Source organism: Brassica napus, chromosome A4, assembly GCF_020379485.1.
Source record: "Brassica napus cultivar Da-Ae chromosome A4, Da-Ae, whole genome shotgun sequence".
In the NCBI taxonomy this organism is placed as follows: domain Eukaryota; kingdom Viridiplantae; phylum Streptophyta; class Magnoliopsida; order Brassicales; family Brassicaceae; genus Brassica; species Brassica napus.
In genome coordinates this window covers 5,073,304-5,099,330 of record NC_063437.1, presented here as the reverse complement: position 1 = coordinate 5,099,330, position 26,027 = coordinate 5,073,304, and the positions used below count along the sequence as shown (strand labels likewise).

At 33.1% G+C, this 26,027-nt stretch overlaps 2 protein-coding genes across 6 annotated transcripts; both read right to left on the bottom strand.

Annotated features, from left to right (window-relative positions):
- Nucleotides 1-3,933: 3,933 nt before the first annotated feature.
- Nucleotides 3,934-7,759, bottom strand: LOC106445754. Of its 4 annotated transcripts, none has more exons than XM_013887378.3 (13): nucleotides 7,513-7,758; nucleotides 7,166-7,247; nucleotides 6,965-7,068; nucleotides 6,644-6,770; nucleotides 6,180-6,274; nucleotides 5,966-6,089; nucleotides 5,693-5,872; nucleotides 5,448-5,597; nucleotides 5,294-5,351; nucleotides 5,157-5,230; nucleotides 4,890-4,934; nucleotides 4,544-4,720; nucleotides 3,934-4,443 (listed from the first exon to the last, which is right to left on the bottom strand). In XM_013887378.3, exons 1-13 carry the CDS (start codon nucleotides 7,548-7,550, stop codon nucleotides 4,051-4,053), a joined length of 1,647 nt encoding a protein of 548 aa, XP_013742832.2. In that variant the 5' UTR covers nucleotides 7,551-7,758; the 3' UTR covers nucleotides 3,934-4,050. The 4 variants fall into 4 exon arrangements, with proteins under 4 accessions (XP_013742832.2, XP_013742833.2, XP_013742834.2 ...); XM_013887379.3 differs by having other exon boundaries at nucleotides 5,157-5,224; XM_013887380.3 differs by having other exon boundaries at nucleotides 5,157-5,218.
- A 1,028-nt stretch (nucleotides 7,760-8,787) lies between these two features.
- LOC106449407 (peroxisomal membrane protein PMP22-like) lies at nucleotides 8,788-11,537 on the bottom strand. 2 transcript variants are annotated; one of them, XM_048778054.1, is made up of 8 exons: nucleotides 11,135-11,537; nucleotides 10,914-11,012; nucleotides 10,731-10,832; nucleotides 10,304-10,379; nucleotides 10,158-10,228; nucleotides 9,941-10,026; nucleotides 9,762-9,841; nucleotides 8,788-9,285 (listed from the first exon to the last, which is right to left on the bottom strand). In XM_048778054.1, exons 1-7 carry the CDS (start codon nucleotides 11,204-11,206, stop codon nucleotides 9,790-9,792), a joined length of 558 nt encoding a protein of 185 aa, XP_048634011.1. In that variant the 5' UTR covers nucleotides 11,207-11,537; the 3' UTR covers nucleotides 8,788-9,285; nucleotides 9,762-9,789. The 2 variants fall into 2 exon arrangements, with proteins under 2 accessions (XP_048634011.1, XP_013746624.2); XM_013891170.3 differs by lacking the exon at nucleotides 8,788-9,285 and having other exon boundaries at nucleotides 9,611-9,841; nucleotides 11,135-11,535.
- Nucleotides 11,538-26,027: the final 14,490 nt, after the last annotated feature.

Genomic DNA, 26,027 nt, shown 5'->3' with positions numbered 1-26,027 from the left:
TATTTTCCACTTCATCGTGTTAGATTTTGAATAGGATTTTAAATTTTTAGGTATTTAAATTTTTTTGGTATTTGTTTGGAGTTTCAAATACTTTTCGTGTTTCGGATATTTTTCAGATTTTTTATATATTTCGAATTCTTTTAGGATCTTAAATACTCGAACAGATGTGGACCCATTACGTCCATATCAGGTCCAACAACTTTTTGATATAAATTTTTAACGTTATTGTACAAAAACATGGTTGATGAAATATTTTTCTGAGTAAAAGTATCATAAAAAATAATATTAAGATCTGTTAAAAATATTTAAAATATTGTATGTTTAGAATGATTAATGTATTATCAGAAAAATAATAAATAGTTATTCATAACTCCAACAACTTTTTTATATTAGATCTTTTAAAACTCTTTCTCTTTTAATAGTATTGATTCGTTTTAAGTGAAAAGTATATAAAAGTGTAATATCTAAACAAATAATTTTCAAAATCTTGAATAATCAATACTGATATCATGAAGTCGGGTTAGCTTTAATAGAACCAATGAATTTCTTCATTTTTGTGAAGGTAACATGAATATTCAGAAAAATCATATTTAGATATGAAAATAGTATCAAACTATAGACGGTTGAAAGTTTAGTATATGATATGAGATTTTAGTGGGAAAGTTTATATATGATATGATTACTTTATTATAAACGAAAGAGGAAGTTATAATGTACACATATATATCTTGTAATTTATCTTGCTTTAAATCATAGTATATTATATGATCAAAGTGATAATCTAAAACATTAGTTTCAATGTTTTTACGATTAAAAATAAAAATGATTATTATAGTAATAGTAATGATTATGATTTAGGAGTGAGATTTAAATAAATAAAAGAATTGACTAAATTATTGTTAGAGAAATATATGGTAACATTGTTAGTATAAATTTATGGTAAGACCAAAAAATTATGAGTTAAATGAAAGGGTCCAAACAACTTTTATAAGTAGATTTTTTTAGACTCCTTCCCTTTTAATAGTATTGATATATTTTTCATATTTAAGTCAGCACTTCTATTTTAATATAATATAGGCTATAATTATAAAATTTATCAAAATAGCATAGAAGTTTTATTATTTTTTCTATAATAAAAATTTAATTTCAGTAATTTATAATAATATGATATTAATAATTAAGAAATTAATTAATTTATTATTTTATAAAATAATATTTAAATATTCATATGCTTTTGTTAGATTTTTTCTTAATAGATTTCGTTATAACTAAAAATAAAATTTAAAATTTTTAGTTAAAATTGATATATTACTAAGGAATTACTAATATCATTACGATCTTCTATATTATTATTTGAGAAGTGATTGTCTTTATGTAAGCTCTCACGTTAAAAATTAGAGAGGTTAAAGTCAATGATCATTAAAAAGTTTTTATCTATAATTTATTATATAACTAAAAATGAATCTGTTAAAGTCATATGTCGTGCATATGGATGTGGAGCTACCAGTTTGGTTTGCAGAGTCTATAGGTCCGATTGGTAATGGCTGTAGCTTTAAAATTTTTACCGTAGAATAAAATCTGTAGACTTTTTGTTGTGGCTTTAGATTTTATTGATGTATAATTTTATAGAAAGCACTAAACAATTGCTTTGGATATTTGACTCTGCAGAGCACTTGTACATCTGTAGATTATTTGAAGAGCTGTGGTTTCAAAAAAAAAAATTAAAGCTTGATTGCTCTGAATTTGGTGCTGTAAAAATAAATGGGACTGTGTACAGCACCTACAACAACTACCAATCACCTCATATGAGTCTGTTTAAGTTGCTGACAAACAAAATTAAAAATGAATTACATATTTAACAATATTAATTTTATATGTATATTAGATAATTGATTATAAATACATATAAAATTTTCAAAAAAATCTATACATTTTTTTAAAAAAGAAAACAATTCTTATATATATTTTGTTGTTATCAAAAAATATTTTTTCTATTATTAAATGATATCTTGTCATTACAGGTTCTCAAGGCAATACAATCTGAGGAGAGAAAACCTCAAGAAGTTATGGTGGGATTAGCACCACATGTACTTAGGTTAATGAGTACTACATAAAAATCAATAACAATGTTCCGTGAAGCGGAAGTAAGTGAGGAAGAACTAGGCGATGCAGTAGTCAATATCCTAGAGAAATGAACAACTAATGCCAAAGGTTCCAAGAATCAGGAGGTTTGCAGTTGACCTAATAACCATTCAGATGCTAAAAACTAATCTTAAGATAGTTAAATAGGGACGACCCCTGAAATTTTTGGGGCTTAAAACAAATAAAAAATGAAAGCACATATACTACATCACAAAATTTAATTCTGTAGACTTATTGACCCTTTTAGCTGAGAAAAGACGAAGCTGGATAGTTTTTTTTGACAAGAACAAATATGAAAGAGTAAAGAGAAAAAAAAAGAAAGAAAAAGTTAGTGTAAGTTAGATTTTCAGTAATCCAGACTGTTTTTAATTTATTGGGCCAATAAATTGTTGTGGTGTTTAGCACGATGAATTAATTAATTAATTAATTAATTAAACAATAAAACCAAAGCGGGTAATATATATATATATATATATATATATATATATATATATATATATATATATATATATATATATATATATATATATATATATTTGGTGGGTTATATATATATTTTGAATATATATAGTGTATTTATACTTTTGTTAAATAGGAGTATATAAGGAGCTTTGGGACAAACTGTAACGAGTTGATAGCAATGATAAAGGAAATTCATGTTTGGCTAAGCTTTGCGACGAAACTGGAAATGATAGAGACGCTGCAGATATGCTTTCTGTATTTCAACATCATTCATGTTTCACGAACGTGCAATCAGATTTCAGATTTTTTAACTAAGATTGCTAGATCTTTCTATAGAGAGTTTCATTTTATTGATTGTTATATTCCGGTCTGATTACCCAAACCACCTCAAGTTTAAGTAATAGAATGAACTTTTGACGTAAAAAAAAAAGGGAGTCTATTAAAATAGGGGTACATAGCAAATGTTTCATTGGCTTGATCCAGGCCGATTGAAGATTTTCCACGGTTGGTCTTGAAATTTTGGAGGCTTAAAGCAAAAAATAATGGAGACATATATACTACATTACTAAATTTAATTTTGTAGACTTTGTACCATTTCCAGCTGATAAAAGACACCAAATAGTCTTTTGACAAGAAAAAAATATGAGAATAGAGAAAAAAAACGGTAGTGTAAAATAGATTTTTTTTTTTAGTATTATAGATTGTATAAAAATGGGGACATATAGTATCATTGGTTTTAGAATATGGTCGGCTCAAGAGTTTCCAAAACCTTGGCATAAAGAATGAATTAGAGACTTGTCTTTGAGACAGCATCTGAGGTTGAGAACTACGATATATTCTCTGGCACGTTTGGCTTATCACGCCATTGTTTAACAATCAATGAATCATCGGAGAAGCAATGTGGTTATTGAGTGTAAGAGCTTACAGGAAACAAAAAATTTAAGATGTTAACTTTGTCTCAAACCCGAGTTGTCTTGAACACATTATCTTCGCTCATCATAGAATGGTTTGATCAAATGGTCCATATTCTTATGTTCTCCTCCCCACCCCACCCAACAGTTGCTTTGTTTCCTGGAAATGTGAGGAGAAAACATGCAACTACTTTGCAAATGTTCACAGAAATAGGGTAATGATCAAAATACATGTAAGATGATTATCTCGTTGCATGTTCATAACGCGAGGATAAAAGACATTTTGGTCAAAGCCAACAACAAGATGTAAACTCAAGAATTTGAAACTTGATAGGTTGTTGCAGCGGAGTTTTGGTTCGTGTACATGTGTTACACATGGATATTATACACGAGAGGATTTTTTTCTTGTCAAGTAACATTAAATGGAAAAAAAATCATATAAAATCATAATCAGAAGATAACTTGACGTGACAAACCTTTAAACACTTAAGCTTTGCTTTCTAATTTACCCAAACCAAAACACATCTTTATGATATTATCTACTTTTGAAGAAATTGAGATCCCACCGGCGTAATAACCCGTCTAAGACGTTTCCTGATGTGCTACTACGTCCAACCACAGTCACTGTTGCCTTTGTACGTGATGACAAGTCAATGAGGTCGTCTGTGTCCTGACTACCATTTACGGGTCCTGGCAGAGAATCCGATGTAGCATTGGCTTCAGAAGATAATGGTGCATCATGGTTACTTGGTGTTGGACCGAAAGCAGAAAATGTCTCAGGATGTGCTGATTCTGGTTCTGTAGTAGAAGAAGCATTACCTTCTTTTTCTACAGTGTTCTCTGTATCGGTGGTCTTGGAAGGTTCTTTATTCTGATGAGTTTCGACCTCCACGTCCTTGAGCGATTTCATCACCGCTTCCATCAGCATCTGAAGAAGCCATTTAAGATATGTGAGGAATGAATATCGAGCAAAGTCATAAGGAGGGGTCAAAGGTGAAACAAATCCAATTTTTTTTAATAATTCTCACCCTCTCTTCTTCAACTGGATTAGATGGAAAATCTGCTAGTTCCTCTACTTGAAACTCCACATATTGATCATCATCTAAGGCTACAGCGAGATGAGGAGGATACGGATCCCCATTAGACAAATCAAAGCTGATCATGTCAGAAGATGAACTACTGGAGACTTCGTAATTCTCTTTTTCCTAAAATAAAACATATCAGTCAATGATTTATATGTACAGAAGTTGGTCACCCAAGCACTAGCGTCTACTGTTGTTGAATTAAACTGATTAGTCAATGGCCAATGACCATAAACATGAACATGAACAGATAGAGAGAAAAATTAAAGGAAGAGAGCTGATCGTATTATACCTTGGTTTCTGAAGATGATTGATTAGATGGGACGTTCGAAGGAACCTGAAAGTGATAATAAAGGACCATCAGCACGGAGATGGAGAGTCTTATAATTATACCACGGAGAGGCAAGCAAGCGAAGCAAACTCTATTAGTTTGGTCGCTATGCAAAAACAGTTACATGGTTTCTATGACTCCAAATTTGTAAATAATCAGATGTGATTTCCTTTTGACGCTATAAGCACTGAAGTTTCCATGTTTCTAGGAAATTAGCGAAGTACCAACCTCTGTGCGACTCATAGGTCTTTTCATTCGGACCTCATTGATTGCACCGGACGTACTACTGCCTGCAGCTAAACCTGAAACCAATGAGTAAAGATGTTGCCACATGGTTATATAAAGCCTGGACCCAGATGACTTACTTTTCTGTGCGGAGGATGGTTGAGAACTTAGTTCTTGCATGGTACTCCAACAACTGCCCTGAACATAGAACAGTTAACATCATTGACCTTTCTCACACTGAATTAGAGACAAGAACACTCCAAAAGAAACTAAACAGTCTGCAAGTTTCATTACCTTGACAAAATAATCATCGTCAAACAATCTGGTCCCAACCACCTCTGGAGGTTGGAGAACGTTATGGAAAAAAATGTTTATTGAATCAAAGTAGAATTGTGGCCGCGGTGAATTGTGGTCTCCCTCGAATTTGATGATGTTTTTGTCTCCCTGCCATAATCAAAAGGTAGAAGATCTTTAAAGGCTAGAGGAAGTAAAGGATAATATGAAGGAAGTCATCGTCTTTGGAATAGAATATAACTTACTATGTATGCTTCGTATATACGCTCTGAGTGATGAGGGCCAATAAAGTCATCGTCTATGGCATGTCCAAATAAAACTGGAACAAAACATGACTTCGCTACCTTAATGGTGTTGAGATCCGTTATGTCAAACTTGGCTTTCTTCTGAACAGCTCTCCTCATATATTGTATTGCAAATTTTATCTGAATACAAAATTCAAAAACAGCTTAGATTAAATAAATAATGTAGTAGGCAGAAAAACAAAACTCACAAGCTACAAGTTTACTTTAACTTACAGTAAACTTGGGTAAGGGGAACTTATATGTATCTACAAGTTCCATCATCAAATCGACCAAATCAGAGAATGGACTGTCTAGAACCATCGCTGCGATAGAGGGATCCTCAGCTCCATACATCAAGCTAGAAAATAAGTGTAAGCAGTTCCAAACAGTTACTTGAAACTTCATGAAATGACAAAAGTAAATCAACAAATGGAAAACTCAAAGGAACCTTGTGACAGCACCCATTGAACGACCCCATAAGCCAATCAAGGACACATTTCCATCTGTGCGCAAGTACTCAACCACCGCTTTCAGATCATCTTTCTGCAAGCACCCGCATCACATTTAGCCAATAATCAAAGAAGTTACTACTCTCACAAGAAAATGGCTATTAAATCCAGTTATTGAGGGAAATATTTAACTATCCACAACCCATGTGATCTTTCCACTTGCCACTCTAACATGAACTAGGTAACAGTGAGGTTAGCTCTACAGACCAAATCAAGTAGCATCTGCGTATTGATTTTTAACTGGATAAGAAAAATACAGAACTCACGAGAGATATATTCTAACAAATATCATTTGACAAGCAGATATATCGACTTTTGGACAACTTGTTTCCATAAAACAACGATAATTCTAAGAGAATAAGAGAACATGAAAATTTAAAGAAAGAATGAGAGGAGCACATACTTCGTTCCATCCCAATGTGACATAGTCCCCGCCAGAGAGACCAGATCCCGAGAAGTCAAGCGTGAAAATGGTGATGTTTGAAGGAAGTAATACGATGGCAGCTTCACTGGCATCAGCTCTACATCCACTGAGAATAATCAAAGGGTCATTAAAGAAAACAACAACAACAACCAAGGAGCAGGGGTCGAATCTTTGGACAATAAACAATCAATTATAACAACTGAAGTACAAATATCATTACAGATATTGCAGGATTAGTTCTTAAAATCTTTTCTCACCAGTTGAGATGAAATTCTAATAAAATTAAAATTTAAAGATTACCTGTTGCCATGGCAGTATATGACACAAGGTAGAGGCCTATCTTGGGGAAGCTCAAGTGGCATGTAATGACTACACTTAAGGACATCTCCCCTGATGTTTTTCACCTGTCAGATACAAAGATCCCCCTATCAACCTTAGGTGAATAAAAGATGAAGCTAAAGGCTGAAAAAAACTAGAGCCTCAAAGGGATTTTACATATACCTCTAAATCTTTCCGCTGGTACCATCTCCCTTTGAGCAAGAACTCCTGTTCCAAAAGATCATGTTCCGGTTTGTATTCAGCTCTGCATCAAAAACAAAACAAAAGAACAAATCTTGTAATGGAACTGGATGATGAAAAGGGTTTTCTTGGTGATTTAACCTTGTCCAATTGAACTAGTCTGGTCTAAAGGAGATTATAATCATAAAAATAAAGTTACTAAAATAAGTTCAAATCTGAAACTCTAAACTTGATGCAAAAAGAAGCCAATTGTAAAAATAGTAAAAGAGGAAACTAAAATTCGAACTTCCAAAATAAGTAAGTTCTACAAAAATAAAGAGCTTCTTCACCTTGGGGGTCGAATGATGAAGTTAACAAGCTGCTCCATTTAAAAAAATCAACACCTTCTATCTTTCTCACGATTTGTCAAATCGATTGAGAAAACGAACACGATGCATATAGATGGAGAATTATAGCAATAAAAACCCCAAAAGAAAGACGAAGATCGAGACGCAGTGAGAAGGAAGGGGGACACACACAGAGAAAGAGAAATAAAGAAGCAATAGAAACGGCTTTTTTGCCTAAGCTCAACTGTTTTTTTTTCTTTTCAATTTTCCTTTTTATTATATAAAAACTTGTAAACTAGTCCCCACATTTTTGGCACTTTTGATATTAACGTCACAATATTTAATTTTTAGGTTTTGAATTTACCCCATTTTGAAGAGTAATTACGAAATTGGTGATACATAATCATTAACCATTATTGTGTTATAAGAAGGTTTTCAGTGAAAGCTGACAAAGCGACAATTCAAATCAAAGCCTCTTTTGTTTCATTTTTTCCTTTTATATTTCCTAAAAATAAATCTTAATGATAAATTAAGGTTTTTACTCGAGAACACGTATTTGTCGTTATAGGTGGCCTTTTATTAGGACTGTCTCATTTAAAAAGAAAATGAATAATACGATGTCAAATTAATAAACATATGAGGTTAATTATTACGAGTACAGAAGTACTAAAGCTGTAGGAGGGGTGACTTGGAAATTCCGACACCTAAGAGCACGTCTGGCACAAAGACTATCAATTCACAGCACTTGAAAGATTTTCATCTTGTTCTGGATATGCTGGCAGCCTGGCACCATATATGGAATGGAAACGCACAAACGAATTCTCTGTGTGTGTGCTTTCTCATGTTAAGAAATACGAATATTCCGTATCTGATCCAAATTCTTACAATATGAACTTTTTGTATGGATTGAAAACAAATGATGTCAATAAGTAACAATACGTTGACAAAAAAAAAGTAACAATACATGTCGACTCATCATTTTAATAATTTTGTTTGTGGTTAATTCTCAGCCAAAACTTGTTCTACTCCTAAATTAATCGAAACTTTATTGGCTGCTTTTCTCGACTCTTTGAAATCAAGTGTATTTTTTTTTTTGCTTATAATGTTCAATGTACAGCATAATATATATATTGCAGTATTTTGTAATACGATAAATCTAGTATCTAAGTTGTATCTCTAAGATATTACTAGTCCCTCCGTTTCGAAAAGATCTACGTTTTAGAAAAAAAAATTCAAAACGAAATTTTCTAAACATTTTCAATGTATAATTAATGGTAAATTATAAAAAACTTCAAAAAAAAAACATAGTTGTGCGTATTAAAATACTATTGATAATCAAATTTTATATGTTTTCTTAATATATATAAAAAAAATTAAAAATACATCTCATTGAAACAAAGAGAGTATATTAAGATCTTAATCCCAATATCCCTACTTAAGTTAGTGGTATGCACATTGGTGATCTTTTAGCAACTGAAGCGAATGTTTCATTGAGATATGTACCTTCTTTCTGGTGATTTCAACGAACCACTAAACGATTTTGTGGCGCTTAAGTATTCCATCAGAATTGAATTTAAGGTTTCTAATAATAGCTTTCTTTCCAGGAGGAAGACCAGTGATGTCACATCTGTAGTTTTCCTCTAGAGCCTTGATCTGTGTTGCATTGCTGCGCACCATTCTGTGATGAGGGCAACATCCTTGAAATGCATTGGTAAAATTGCTTCTTAGAGCGATATCCATGGACCAAAGGTTCTGATAAAATGGGTGTCGAAGATTCTACAAGAGCAGACAAAACAAAAGAACTGTAATATCAATGATGTGAGTCAGCCTGATTCGGTAATAACTCCACGGGATGTGTATTAGAGGAGACTCCACCGAGTGTAATCAGACAAAACTTTTGCTAGTAACATTCAATATGTATCAACAATCTCAGCGGATGAATATAAACACCTTTAAAATATTCTACAATTGAGTTTTGTTCACTTCCTTTGAGACCAAACTCAGATTCAACAATCTCCATTAATTTTGACGTCTAAGGTTCCTAATTCATGTCTCCTCTGCCGTATCCTCTTTCTTACTACTACTAGTTGTTAACATAATATTTAGTTCTTATTTTCTCTTGACATATAATAAACCAAAAGTCTTTAGTTTAAGCAATCAACGAGTGGCTTCTTCTCTTGTTATATGCTTAGAGGGCTAGAGAATTGTTTTTTTGGAAAAAGAGGAATTGCATTTGAATATACATAACATACATGCTTGTAATCTTCCAGATTAAGGTTTCTATGCGTTCTTGATCACTGCAGATCGCGCTTTCAGGTTCAAGAAAATGCTCCTAAATGTATATATCCAAGAGATTAGGATGTTATAGGAAAATCAGTTTGGCATGAAAGTTAATAGCAAAAAGTGAAAGAAAGATTAGAGATTTGTTTACCAGCAGGAGGCTATGAAGCTGCCGAACAAGACGCGGAATTGCAGAGGAACATACTGATAATTAATCCATCCCACAATAGGCCAGAACTTTGTGTTACATACAAAAAAATTCAGAACATCAGAACCACCAAATTGAACAACAATGCCAAATGAAACATTAATGTATATGTTTTCAGGTTTTGTAACTGAAATATAAAAGTTACTATGTTTTCTTTTACCTTCCAGGCTGTTAACTGTATGGTAGAGAAGTCTTTCCCAACTTTATGCTTCACTAGCTTCCATGGCCTCCCTATAAAAAAAGACATTGCAAGGATTTTACTCCCACTAAAGAGAGAAACAAAAAGGGATTGAATTGTAATTGTACCTTCAACTACTAAACCATAGTAAGACATGAAAAGAAAGTTGTTCCAAGGAGAGGATGTAAGTTGTTCCAGCAAAACCTGCTCCAACAATTGTTTCTTAAGAAATGATAAAGTTCATGAGATGCAAGTGGTACTCTTAGAATACAAGTAAGTTTTTAAATAAAAGAGGTTACTTTCTAGCTCTAATTGAGAGTTCCAAGCACAATTAACTTCATATTGCAGCAAAAGAAGGTTTCAGAATATCCACATATATTTCAACATCAACTAAGGAATAACATTTACATAAATTTGGTGCCCATATGATCAGATTCATCCAAAGGAGGGTATGTTACCACACCATTTATTAATGAAAAGAAAAAGGCATTGATGAAGAGGAGGCTTGTTTGGTACTTAAGGAGAAGAAAACGTTTAGAAAGAGAAAGGCAAAACCTTTTTGGCAACAGTAGTATTGTCCTTCTTGCCTTTGAAAAGAGCATCCATCAATTTGTGGAAGTAGTGAGCAAATGGCCCACCATAACATAACCCATACAACTACACAGATGAGATCAACACATTCAAGAAACAAGAAAAAGGTTTTGAAATCAGAGGAGGAGAAGAGAGCAAAGAAGGAACCATAAGGAGAAGCAATCTACGGAACTGAATCTTTTTAACTCCAGCGATCTTCTGAGCTATGGCATCACTGCAACCTGCCAAAACTCCAGCAGTGATCGCCTGACCAATAAAAAGCAAACAAATAAAGAGTTAAAAAGAGCTAAAAACAAAACTTCATCAAGAAAAAACCCATAACGATATGATGATCATCGAACAATCTTTTGATTTAAAAAAGTGAGGACCTTGGTTCGTAAAGGGTGAGCTTGGAGCTGAATCAGATACTTCCGCCATGCGTCTTTGGCATAATCAGACATGGCCCGAAGATTATTGTCCTGGTTCTTTTATGTCAAAAAGAGGTAGAAGAAGATAGCTAGGAAAGTAGGAAGAGCTGAGGAACAAGAAGACTAGGAGGAGATCCAGATTTGATTACAATAAATTAATCATGTTTTAGTTGCCTTCATTTAAACAAAAACAAATATATTTAAGGGTTAGGTGGAGATTCACTTATGGGATATCAAAAAAAATAAACAAACACCTAAATCAGGAATACTTTTTTGTCTGTGCCTGAAGAAAGTGCATCTCTCATATTTCTTGTGTTGGTCCACAAGTTGTCATGTAGTTATCTGATTGCCTGTTTTGTTCTTACAGACAAGTTAGGTTGGATGACATATACTTAACAGAACTATTGTCTGTCTATTCATAAAACTAGCGTCATTTTTGTTCATGTCTATTTGCAGATTTTGTTATCATTGTACACTCCAAGATGATTGATCTACCTACTTTCTTTTTGATGCAGCTCTCTCACTAGGCCATCCTGTTCATATCTTTGACTTCATCGGATCTTTTTAACCTACAAATCATCTAACTAAAAAGAAACATGTGGCATTGACCGGGAAGAAAACGGCCATTTATACATATCAGATATGATATGTTCAATTCATACCCGACTTATACAGCCGTGCCAAAACATACATGAACTTGTATGGTTGTGCCAAAACATACCCGACTTATAATTTTTTTGGCGAAATCATATACCATTCACCACTTCATATAATTTTATTCGCATGGATGATACTTCAGCTAATTTTGTTGATGAAGATGTCATGTGTACAATTTGTTTTTTGAAAAAAATAAATAGTGTTTTTATAAAAGTAAATTTATAGAAAATGTAAAATTTATAAATTTTAATTATTTAGTAAAATTAACATAAATTAATTAATGAATCAAATTTTAATCTTATATAAGAGATACATCTTATCACAAACCGTCCTTATAAGAGTTATATATGTGTTGTAATGATTCAAATTCAATACTAGTGTTGCAGTCTTGTTACGCTTTATTAATCATGGGTATGTTATAAAAAAAATTAAGTGTAAACACAACCATGATTAATCAAGAGTAACACGACACCAAAACTAGTATTTAATTTGAATAATTACAACAAATATATAACTCTTATAAGGACGGTTTATGATAGGATCAAAATATTTATGAATATCTCACTTATATAAGATTAAAATTTAATTAATTAATTAATTTTTGTTAATTTTACTAAATAGTAAAAAAAATTATAAAATTTTAAATTTTCTATAAATTTATTTTTATAAAAGTATTATTTAGTTTTTTTCAAAAAAAAATGTACATATGACATCCTCGTCAGCAAAATTAGCTGACGTAGCACCCACGCGAACAAAAGTGGATGATGTGGCAGCTGATGTGGTGACTGGTGTATGATTTCGCCAAAAAATTATAAGTCGGTTATGTTTTGGCAAGACCATATAAGTTCAGATATGTTTTGACACGGCCATATAAGTCGGTATGCATTGAACATATAAGTCGGTCTGAATTGAACATTGGTAGGGATTGAAATAGCCGATTTCCCGCATTAACCAAAACACCACAACATATATGTACAAACTCAAGTCCAATAAGAAGAAAGCAAATAACAAGAGAATTCAGAAGAGCTGTAGTTTTGTAGATTTTTTTGTCTTTAACACAGCATAAGGAGAATTGGCCACATACCAATTTTTTTTTTGGCTGTTGCAAGGTCTGTTCTTTAGCAGTATCAAACATGAAAAGTCCCATACCAGAAGTAGTCATGACAAAGTTTGAATTTCACCAGAGTTGGGTTTTATTGCAGAATGGTGCCAGTGAGTGTTTGATTCAGGTAGACTGTACAAGACGCTGCTTCCATAAGGAGAATTGATGTACTTGAGAAAAATCAGACGTTGTTTGTTTCTTAGCAGATGAGGATTTCAGATTGGTACATCCCAGAAATTCTATCTCTCCTCGAGATGATACACATTGTTCATTAACGCAGAGCTTAAGAATTTTAGCTCTGATGCCAGATGGGTTAACTGAATCACTAATGCAGAAAACTTCATCGTTACCTTCACCGTCCATGGAACTTACTCTGCATTTCAGGTGAAGACAAACTATTTAAGTCAAATGAAAGAGATGTTAAAAGTATCTACTTGTTCTAGCTTCCTATATGTTAACAGATAATCCAATATGTAAGAAAAAAAGTGAGGAAAATAAAAAAGAGGCTAAGATGGGGAAATGATGTTTTTTTGGCCCTGAAGTGGAACTGATGGGCTGTGCTTCAGGGTGAAGGGAATTGACATCCCATAAAGATATTGCTTTTGTTTCTGCTATGACAAGTTTTCCTCGGTTCCTAAATTGTAAAAGGCTAGAATAATCTAAAGCTGCCATAGGATTCTGCACCTCCAGTCTCATGCGTCAAAAACATTGACTATGCTTTGGAAACTGGTGGGTGACGCTATAAGAAGACTGCATGGTATGTACCACCATTGTTGAGCTTCTTGTAACAATGAACAAGCCAAAGTGCCTGACCACGGGATGTGTTATTGTATGAAGGAGTAAGAGCAGATATGTCTTTCATGAACAAAATCCAGACTCTAGCGTATTCCCAGGAGAAGCAGCTACAACATATCTGTCTGAGTTGCCATCTACACCCAGTAATCTCTCCAAGTATTTTGGAGAGATACCATATATGAACGATGGTGCACAAATTTTACCTGAGAAAAAAAAGAAAAAAAATTCAGGTCATAGATGTAAAAGATAAGAATGCAACAAAGTATAATATCTAAACTATGAAATCGTTGTCAACAAAAGATAAGAATGCAACAAAGTATAATATCTAAATTATATTTAACCAATTCTGGTTTGGGTTCGGTACTACCATTTGGATTGGATTCGGTTAAGTTCTTCGGATTCGAGTTTTTTTGCCCGGCCTTAATAGTGATTTTTTTTTAGAAAAAAAAAGATTTAAGATTCTATATTACTTATTGTTAATAAAAACTTCTTAAATCTGTAAAAACATAAAATTCACCTAAGTACTATAGATTTTGTCCCTGTAAAATCAGTAAATTTAGAGCATATTATTATTTACTAAATAATAAAAAATTAAATATAATAAATGAGAAAACATCCATTAAATCTTTGAACTAAATTAAAACAAAAAAAACTCCAACTCGTGTTTGAACCAAAACATTCTTCAATTTTTAAATATTAGTCATTTTAACTCTTATTTTTGTTAACTCGACCATTTATTAAACTTAAATAGTACACTGTTAAACTCGAGTAACATCTATTATACCCAATACAACACCTTTTAAAAAATCATTTTTTCAGAAAAATCTGAAATCGATTTCATATTCCTCACTCGAAAACCTAATCTCCGATTCGATTTAATCTTCCCCAGATCAATTTAGAGGTAATCTCCGATGAAGACAATCAGTAGTGATTTTTCCGGTGACATGTAATGATCTCATGCCTTTGATGAAGTCGAACTGGCTATTTTAACTCAATTATTATTAAGTTTTTAACCAGTTTTCAAAACGACGTCGTTTAGTTTTAATCTAGTTTAGTAGTTGACTATTCGAGTTTCTTAAATGACCGAGTTAACAAAATATAAAATTTAAAACGGTCAATATTGAAAAGTTGAAGAATTTTGTGGCTCAAATACGAGTTAATTTCATGGTTTTAATGGTCATTTTCTATATAATAAATAGATTGTGAGGAATATATAATACATCCGCAAATTATAAACACGAAATTATATGATCACCATTTACATTGGACAATATGTTTTGTAAATACAATAATATGTAATTCATATTATGTTGAAACATCTATATATAACACTTAAAATAAAAACAAATATAGATTTATAAGAATAATAATAATAATATCCACGCGGGTGCGTTTTATCATGATATAATATCGTTATATTAATGGTCTCTTTTAAGGGTTATTTTCGTCACTACAGTGGTCTTGATTTTTGAGCTCTAAACGCTTCGTTTCATTCTATAGTAGCTAGGTCTGGGCCTTCCTTTCGGGTTCGGGTCGGGTTTTTCAGATTTCGGTTCTGTTTTGTAACATCTCCTAGGTCTCATTCAAGTAAAATTACAAATACGGATTGGTTTCGGATATAACAGTTCGGTTTCGGATCGGTTCAGATATATCTGAAGTAACCATATATCGTTTGGATTCAGATTATATCGGATCAGTTCGGATATATCCAAAATAACTAAAATTTAAAAGTAAAACATAAGAAATATATACTTCTTTATATATAATGGAGTATTTAAAGCTTTTATTTAAATTTTAAATACTTATTGCTAGATATCATATCTAAATAAATATGAAATTGAATATTTGAATTACATATTTATGTTTCAAATATTTATATTGTATACTAATTTGGACATTCGGATCGGTTTCTTCAGATATTTTTTGGGTTTTCGGGTTACCCATTCGGATTTGGTTAATAACACTTCGGATTCAGATATAGTTTATAACACCATACAAGATCCATTCGGATATTTTTAACATTTTGGACCGTATACAGATCGGGTTTTTCGGTTCGGATTCAGTTCAGATTTTAGGTTACGGAGCTCTTCTGTAACCCAAAATAGCTCTTAAAATCCGTAACCCAAAATCAATAAGTGTAACTGTGTTAGACGCACAATAGTTCTTCAATAGCTCTAAAAATTTCTTTGAAAATAATAATTTAGGACATATTGCCATTAACAATGATAATTTGGATATATCATCACTAACCATTAACATTTTCAGTTACCTAAAACCAAAATTGTTAGTGGTGGTATATCACCACTAGTAACGTTGTCAATATGTCGAGAAGAGTCATTGTTAATGGTGATATGTCCAAAATTATATTGTTAGTAGTGATATACCTAAAACCCTTACCGTTATTATTAGTACAAGGTAAAGTATGAGGCAGTTTTGCGTGAAGTAAAGACTAATTAATTCTGATTTTCTCAGGTGTTGTATGTGCTTCAGAAGACTCGGAGAAGATTTTAAATGTAGCAGAATTCTTTGATAGGTATGTAATTTTCAAATTTGTTTGTTATTTAGTTGATATTAATTATGGAATCACATGAAAGAGATATCTTATATATATAAAGTCGGCTTGTGCTCTAACCTTATGCTTCCACATCAGCATCAGAGCATGGGAAAAATTTTGACATGTCAGCTTTTCTATAAAGTTCTAAACTTTCGTTGATAAAAAATAGTTTCAACGAATGGGCCCAAAAATACCATAACAAGTTGAGTCTAATATTGCTGACCTTCTATAACATAAACATAGTCCATTTACAGCCCATGTCTTTGAATGACTTAGTCTTCTTCAATCCCGTCTTTTGGATCGCATATGTTGTAACGCCTCTGTAACGTTCGTAATCCTCATTCAAACCTCTCATTAATTATTTTCATTTGCTCCTTACGGCCAGCTCCCCCACTACGTTCAATTTAGTGACTCCTTCTCCGCAGCTCTTAAACTCCCTAATTTTTGAGACTAAAAATAAGTGATGGAGACGTAGTCAAGGTTCACTGTTTCACCATGTTCATCATAATTCTCCTTACAGACATATCGCCATCGAAGATCAAAACAACAATCGGTATCAACTATAAGAAAATAGATCTAAAGGCAAACCATAATATTCTTTATAATAGAAACAATTATATATTTTAGGAGAGCTAGAGATTTGATATACCTTTGTTGCATGTTTCTTGGCCGTGTCTGAGATCGAATCTACAGGGCAGATTATGGAATACACGGCGGCGAGGAGTTTCAGAGGCTCTGTGGTGAGTTCATGTCCTCGTCTTTTACAAAGTTGAGGTTCATTGAATAGGGTTAACGAGTTCTTCAAATCCGCTAAAGGAAGTCTCAACATACTGAAATACATCAAATCCATCTTTTCCTTCGCTTGATCTTCCCCGTCGCCGGATCTGAGATTCTCTCACGTAATAGTGGTCGGTACTCCTTTAAGCAGTTGTCAATACTCCTCAACCATTTGGAATACTCTCGCCTTGAAGCTTCGCTTATCTCTGCCATCATCTTTTTGGACAGATTCTCTGCAAACCTTGCTTTGTTTGTCAATAGACAAGCACAAGAAGTTTCTCTGTTTACTGGCGTTGTAGTCGCCGATCTATTTTATTTGGAGAGAACGTAATCACCGTCTCCACCGCAGCACATTCAGGAGCTCAGCTTCGATCCTTGCTGAGATTGATCAATTAGTTAAGAACAGAATCTCATCCTTCAGAGAGACAAACATAGATTTCTCCAACAGAGCCATGCAAATTTGGTTTTCAACAAACTGATTCTCGAGTCATAATCGAATCATTTCTCTTGCCATCTCCATTACTCAATCCTCTATTTGGGCCTTCATTGAACTATATTCAGTTTAATGGGCCTCCAGAAAATCAATTAAGGCTCCACTAATTGGGCATCTTTTAATCATCTCTTCATGACAAATTCTACTCCTCATCATGGGTTCAGTCTGATTCTTATAATTGGCTTTATTTACAGTTTTGTAACAATAACTCTTGCAACCTTTTTATATGTAACTAGGTCAGTCCGCGCTATGCGCGGGATTTGAATTACGGATTTGGATTACGTATCTTTCCTTTTGCACAAAATTGTAAGAGTATTGTTTGTGAGGTATTGTCTAGTTTTTATGTTGTGTTGATTGTTTTATTGTATGGGTGAAAGAGATGGTGACTTAAGAGCATGTTCAACGCAGAGAGCTCCGGCACGGAATCACATGTAACTTTCTTTTTGCTTTTTTTAATTATTTTTTTATTATCTTCTGTTGAAAAGCGACGTTATTTCCTTTGAGTTTTGTATTTTAACTTCGAAGTTTTAAACTGGATGCTAATTGAGTCTTATTTTTGGCCTCAGCAGGATCTGAATGGCCCAATATGGTTAAAGATGAAGATGGATAGGCTTCATCAGCAACAGTCCACAACTACGACGTGTGTTGTAGTTGTGAGTTCACTTGGAGCTCGAAGAATGAAGCTCTGAATTTTCATATGAGAATGATGGTGATGGAGCTATTATGCTCAGCAATGAGGACTCAAGAGGGTAAGTCGTGAGGGGCATGCCAGTGAGTGATGAGACTGTCGGGCTGTAGCTTAGTGAAGAAGAAGAAGAGCTCAAGGAGTGGTCAAATTTGCAGGTATACCCAAACTTGCAAATTTCACATTGCTGAAAATGGCTACAATGCTACCACGAAGTTGTTTCTGTAGAGCCAAAATTGAATGCAGGATAGAAACCGAGTTTCGTGACTAAATAATTTTTTTTGTAATTAATTAAGGTCATTAGATCTCCAAGCTTACAACAGCACAAAATACATGAATGATCATCATAAGATGATTAAAAATATTTTGACAACAGAATGAAAAACAGAAAACAGTTAATATGAAAATTAGTTCCAAAAAAAAAGAAAACAGTTGATGTGAAGAATAAAATGCATGGTTTGATAGTTATTATCTCTCACTTATGTCACCATTCTCCTTCCACTTAGCGTAGTACATTTGGCTTGCATTCCAAGTAAAACTCATCAACCATTTTACCGTCTAACTCCGCGCACTCTGTCTTCATCACCACATATTCCTCCTCCTTTACATCCTCTTTCAGCCGCCCCTTCATCCCCAACTCACAATTATTCACTTCATGTTAATATCATTTATTTATAATTTTTTTTAATATACATATTTTAAAACTGTAAGGAAGTAGAAAGTAAGCCAACATAACGATTAGTGTTGATATTAGACTTTACAATCAAACTTTATTTATGGTCATATTGTATTATTACGTTGATCAGAATTTTGGAGTAAACTTGTTATAATTAACATAAATAGTCAATCAAAACCGGTTAAAATATGAACTCCATTCCTCTGTTTGGAGTACACTACTTATATAAACTGATCTTGTTTATGTACGTAGGCATATAAAACCAAATCATTTGATGACATCAAGTAAAAATCGATCCAAATGGAAATTATATAACTATTATAAACTCGTCTGAATCAAACATAGACTACCCAAAGAGGGTGAAAACCAAAAAGAAAATAATGTACTCGTGCATGAAAAAAACAAAATGATAGCATTATTGTAAACTGCGGACTCTTGTCATCACAATTCAAGCCATGCATGCCTTTTTGACCGCCTTGGAAGCTGCTTCCGCTGAAGGCGTCTTTGGCTTTTTACCATTTGGGACTGTTCCCGCATCCGGTGCTGTCTGCTGACTGCTACCACCAGTCTCAACCTTAGCAAGATCCGTGTTGTCATCTGGCTTGTCGCCTCCATCATTGTCGTTGCCACCCTGAGCATATCCAAAAATATATATTTATTTACAATATATGAGAGTGATCTGATGAAACAACCATGTAACTTACAATATCAGTGAAATCAGGGAGAGATACACGCTCACGTTCCTTAAGGATGCGCGTGATGGTGAAAGTCTGACGGAAATGTGAACGTTTTTCCTTCTATGTCCAAACTAAAAAGGGGGACATGAGTATCATCAGGGTTCACACCTTCTCCAGCCTAGATATGAAATTAAGATCGCGTGTATTATAACCTACTCGATGAGAACGACGCTGGGAGTTAGAATGGCAACTTACCAACATATGACCAGCTTCATTTGCGTTGAGGTTATGTAGTTTCGTCATCACCCCATAACCCCCAATAATAATTTTTCCTAACCGGAAACATTCTTCTGGAGAACTCGGCTCAGTTAACATATTCAAGGAGGTTGCATCATTGAAACGGATCAGAAAAGAAAATCATTGAAACGGCATAAGAGTCGCCTGAAAATGCAAATGAGAATCGTCGTAATCAATAAACCGATCATACATGCTCTATGAAAATTATTATCGAACAGAAAAATCAACATCACTATTATCATAAATTCAAATCGGACTCACCTTTGAATCAAGTAAGAGTATATCAACAGACATGAGCTCATCACCGCGCCTAAAATTCCTTTGAAATTTGCAGCAACCTAACCTCAACAGTGGAAGAACATCTACCAGACTTCAAATCGGAAAGGAAAACGTGAGAGATAGCCATTACTCAGTAAATAAGGTGATTTTGTTGTTTCAATAGATTGATAGGATGATTTTGAGAGTAGGGATGTTAACCTTTTATACTTGAAGTTCCACCGTCTATCAAGAGCAACGGCCGCACTTAAGGTAGATAGTGGATGATGGATTGAAGAATGTCTTTATCAGGATGAATCTGTAACTGGTTGATTGACGGGTAGTTAGAAAAAAAAAGATGAAACATCAAAAACCCTAGAGTCTCTCCGATATAGCAGCCGCTCAGAAGAGAGAGATGAAACAAAAGAATAAAAAACGACGTGTTTGATCATATTGCCTTACACTATAAATATGGGTTTTATGAGGCAAACTAATGCCCACAAACGTAAGCTAAGCCCAAACGGGATTGACACAGAATAAATGAAACGCGGCTAGGAGGTGCGTTTAGACACGTGTCGACTCCTGACGAACCCATTTAGTGATGTGGCTCAATGTAGAAGGAGAGAGACTCTTCTTTATGTAATTAGATTCACCAAAATTTAACAAAAAAAAAACAACAGTGGTCGGTACTTTTCCCCTGGTGGTGGGAGGAAGAATCTGATTCAATTTGTAGTAAAGAGCCAATGCAGGTATAATTTTTTTAATAAGTATATAGTATGTGCAGTTTTTATAAAAGTGATACATGTAAACTATAAAATATAATAAGAAAAATAAAGAAATATATACAACTTGGTTAATGATGTGGATGCTCTACGATTCATGAGATTCCTAAATTGCAGTTGCTAATGTAGTAATTCTAATATAATGATACATGGGCCAGGTGGGAAGCCTCTTGGTTGTCATTTGCTTTTAATGAGATTTGAGTAGTAAGAACATTGAGTTGCTTGGAGAAGCATTGGTTGTTTAAATCTCATGATCTTTTTTTTTGTTTTGCCGTCTATGAAGTATGACTACTACCATTGCTGATTTGAATAACAAGTGGGCTGTATATGCTTTAGTGATTTTTCTCTCTTTTAATTGGTATGGTTTGGTTGGTGTCTAAGGAGCAAAGGTAACCCAAAAAAAAAAAATCGTTGAGTTTGAATATTATAAAATGAATTAATGGGCTTTATTGGGTCTAGTATAATAAAAAATGGGCTTTACATTTTTAACTGCAGGAGGAGGGAGGACCGTCCGATTGAAAATAGACGAAGACAGATCGTGTGGAAAAAGAAGGACCGTCCGATTGAACATATATCCGTTACGGTTTAAATATCCAACAATACATACCAAAGGGACTTTTAAGGTTTTCTCCCCAAATTTCAATTTCTTCGACGACGACGACGATGACTCATACAACAGTGAGTTTTCTTTTTGCCGATCGCTAATTTGTTTATTTTCTGTTCTTAATCATGAAATTGACGCAATCGATTGAGTTTTCTTCCTCTTATTTGCGATTTTATTCAAAGGTTTCTCTAATCCTCGTTACATCTGTAGATCCTAAATTCGATTTTTTTTTTGATACGATCGATTAAGTTTCCTCGTCTTCTTTGTGATTCGAAAATCCTTGTCTCAATCTCTCTCTAGATCATGTATCTCTGTTTAATTTTGTTTTGATGTAAAGCGAACAAAGTAGATTCGTATATATATATACCATTGTTGATTGCTTATATACACACACGTGAACCGTATATATATATATATATGTTTTTATTTTTGAGTTGAGAATTCGGCCAAAAAAAACACAAACTTTTCACGAATTGCCAAAGAAAACCTGTACTCGAGCCTGGCCAAAAAAATCATTTACTTTTGTTGACTTTTTTAGTTTATTAATAAACTTAGGATTGACTTGCCAATTTAGCACGCCGTGAACTCTCAGTTAACACAGTGTTAACTAGACGTTAAATGTTGACGTTAAGTGAAACGACGTCGTTTCATCTCTCTTGAAAACGACGTCGTTTTACAGGATTTGAAATTAAAAATAAGTAGACCCCTGGATTCGAACTCAGGTCGGTTGGTCAAATGGCAAGGTTTTTTACCACTGGGCTACTCACACTTTCAATGTACTTACTAACATGTTTACTTTTATTTGGTACATATTAAATGTAAAAAATTCTCTAAAAACTTAATAAGATCTTTAAAATTCTAAAAAAATTAAAAAAATAAAGAAGATTTTTATAAAATTAATTTAGAAATTAAAATTAAAAATAAAATTTTATTTTTCTTTTTAAAAAATAAAAACTCTTCCAAAATTTTCTAAAAACTTAAAAAGATCTTTAAAATTTTATTGAAATTAAAAAATAAAAACTTTATCTTTAATTTTGAAATTAAAATTGAAATTAAAAAATCAAAAAATTTCCAAATTTTTCATTTAAAAAAAATCCAATTTTTTAAAAAAATTATAATAAAATGCAAAAAATTAAAGTTACAATTATCAACTTTTTATGTGTGTATCATTAACTTCAACTTTTAGCAAATGTATTAAAAAAAAATTGAAAAGTTTGGAAGATTTTTTATTTTTTGAAAAGAAAAAATAAAATTTTATTTTCTATTTTAATTTCAAAATTAATTTTATAAAAAATTTCTTTATTTTTTCAATTTTTTGGAATTTTAAAGATCTTTTTAAGTTTTTAGAAAATTTTGGAAGAGTTTTTATTTTTTAAAAAGAAAAAGAAAATTTTATTTTTAATTTTAATTTCTAAATTAATTTTATAAAAATCTTCTTTATTTTTTTATTTTTTTGGAATTTTAAAGATCTTTTTAAGTTTTTAGAAAATTTTGGAAGAATTTTTATTTTTTAAAAAGAAAAAGAAAATTTTATTTTTAATTTTAATTTCTAAATTAATTTTATAAAAATCTTCTTTATTTTTTAATTTTTTTGGAATTTTAAAGATCTTATTAAGTTTTTAGAGAATTTTTTATATTTAACATGTATCAAATAAAAATAAACATGTTAGTAAGTACATTGAAAGTGCCAGTAGACCAGTGGTAAAATACCTTATCATTTGACCAACCAACCTGGGTTCGAATCTAGGGGTTTACATATTTTTAATTTCAAATCATGTAAAACGACGTCGTTTCATCTCATTTGCAAACGACGTCGCGAAAACATTGTTAATTAATTCTAAAGTCAATGAAAGTTTGGTGTTTTTTTGGTCAGCCCAAAAGTTCATATTTTTTTTGGCAATTCGTGCAAAGTTCAGGTTCAAGTAATAAAGTATCTTGCTTTCCTCTTATTTTCTTGACAGGGTTCCATTACATCCACAACTCCGAACAGAGTCACTGAAGCTCTACTATCGCCTGATATTAGGTAGAGACGACTCTTGTGCTCTACCGATTCTTACATTTGGTTTTAGTTAATTTAATCAAAAAAAAAACCCCCAAAAAGATCATATAGGCTGACACTAATCTAATAGTGTTCTGCTATATTCTTATTTGGGGACATTGTCCCGTCGGTTGGTAGTGCATGCGATGTTTGAGGATGAAACTTTAAGTACCCACCCACGGCTTATTAAGACAATGACCAGCGGTCTTAAAAAAATAAGGCAAAGACTCTTGTGACCAAGTCTTTAAGCAAAAGGTTACAGATATGTTCATGTTGGATGGATAAAACGAACAACATGTCTTTAGACAAAGCCCATGAGATTGTTGGAATGGAAAAAGCGATAAAAAAAGGGCTTAAAAAGAGGTCTTTGATGAGACTATGATTGTGATACCCACGGCTTAGAAAAATTCGTAAGACAATGACTGAATTGGGGACTTTGTCCCGTCGGTTGGTAGTGCATGCGTTTGGGGATGGATAGTACCCACGGCTTATTACGAAAATAAAGACTGTAAATTTGTTGGATGGACTAAACGACCAACGATTTACAATAAAGTCTGTAAACAAAGATTATGACTGTGTTGGATGGATAGTACGATCAACAATGAACAAAATGTCTTTAGACAAAGGTTACAGATATATGTTGGATGGATAAAACGATCAACAATAATCAAAATGTCTTTAGACAAGAAGAAAAAAGTGGTCTTTGAGGCAATGATTGTGTGATACCCACGGCTTAGATAAATTCATGTGAACCTGTCGATCAACGGTTTACAAAACTTCTTCAGACAAACTGAAATACCCACACCTTGTGAAGAGTTCTTGGACAATATTGCTACCCACGGCTTAATAAAAGTTGCGTGTTTGAAGGGAACAAACTACCCACGGCTTTGAAAGGTCTTAGACAAAGATTGTAGTTTGGTTTTCTGAGTTTTTCTGCTGTAAAGACGACCAGCGGTTAAAGAAGTGTTTAGACATCAGAGCCAGAGACTACTTATTTACATTACCACAAGGCTTGAAAATCGTTACAAGGAAAAGACCAACGAGTGGAAAGAGTTTAAGACAAAGACTATCAAAATATGCTCCTTACTTCACAACAAGCCTTGGCAAAGAATTTAGACAAAGACTACGCCTGGCTTGTTGGACAAGGAAAACGATCAACGGTTTAGACAAGTCTTTAAGACAAAAACTATGAACCAAGTCGATTCTTGGTTTTTGTTGGATGGTAAAAACGACCAACAACACCAGGTTTTCAGGATAGGCACTTTGAACCAAACACTGAGCGTATTGGATGGTAAAAACGAACAATGGCAAACCAATTCTTAGACATAAACTACGAAACAAAAAATTGACAAAGACTATCAAAATATGCTCCTTACTTCACAACAAGCCTTGGCAAAGAATTTAGACAAAGACTACGCCTGGCTTGTTGGACAAGGAAAACGATCAACGGTTTAGACAAGTCTTTAAGACAAAAACTATGAACCAAGTCGATTCTTGGTTTTTGTTGGATGGTAAAAACGACCAACAACACCAGGTTTTCAGGATAGGCACTTTGAACCAAACACTGAGCGTATTGGATGGTAAAAACGAACAATGGCAAACCAATTCTTAGACATAAACTACGAAACAAAAAATTGACAAAGACTATCAAAATATGCTCCTTACTTCACAACAAGCCTTGGCAAAGAATTTAGACAAAGACTACGCCTGGCTTGTTGGACAAGGAAAACGATCAACGGTTTAGACAAGTCTTTAAGACAAAAACTATGAACCAAGTCGATTCTTGGTTTTTGTTGGATGGTAAAAACGACCAACAACACCAGGTTTTCAGGATAGGCACTTTGAACCAAACACTGAGCGTATTGGATGGTAAAAACGAACAATGGCAAACCAATTCTTAGACATAAACTACGAAACAAAAAATTGAGTCAGTTCTTGACTTGTTGGATGATAAAAACGACCAGCAAGCCAGGTTTAAGTCAGAGCCTATGGGCCCATAATTGATTCTTCACTGCACTACTAACGTGTTAGAAAATTCGTTTTCAAAGTTGCTGTGAGAAGCGGCTTGAAAAAGTCCTTACTATGGGATACAAAAAGACGATCAATCTCATAAAGAAAGTTATGAAAAAGACTCTGAACATTAACATATTCCTTACTTTACCACTTACAACGTTAAAAACTCACAAAGTAAGTATGAATCATTTTGCGTGAAGTAAAGACTAATTAATTGTGATTTCGGTTTTGTATATATGTGCTTCAGTAGGATCGGAGCAAATTTCAAGTGTAGCAGATTCTTTGACAGGTATGTGATTTTCAAACTTGTTTGTTATTTAGTTAATACGATTATGAAAATCACAAGATTGTGACATAAACATGAAGTAAAGCTATATTTTCGTTTTTGTGGGTATTTGCTTCACAAACTGTTCATATCCTCCTCACTAATTCCAAGGATTTTCAGGTAG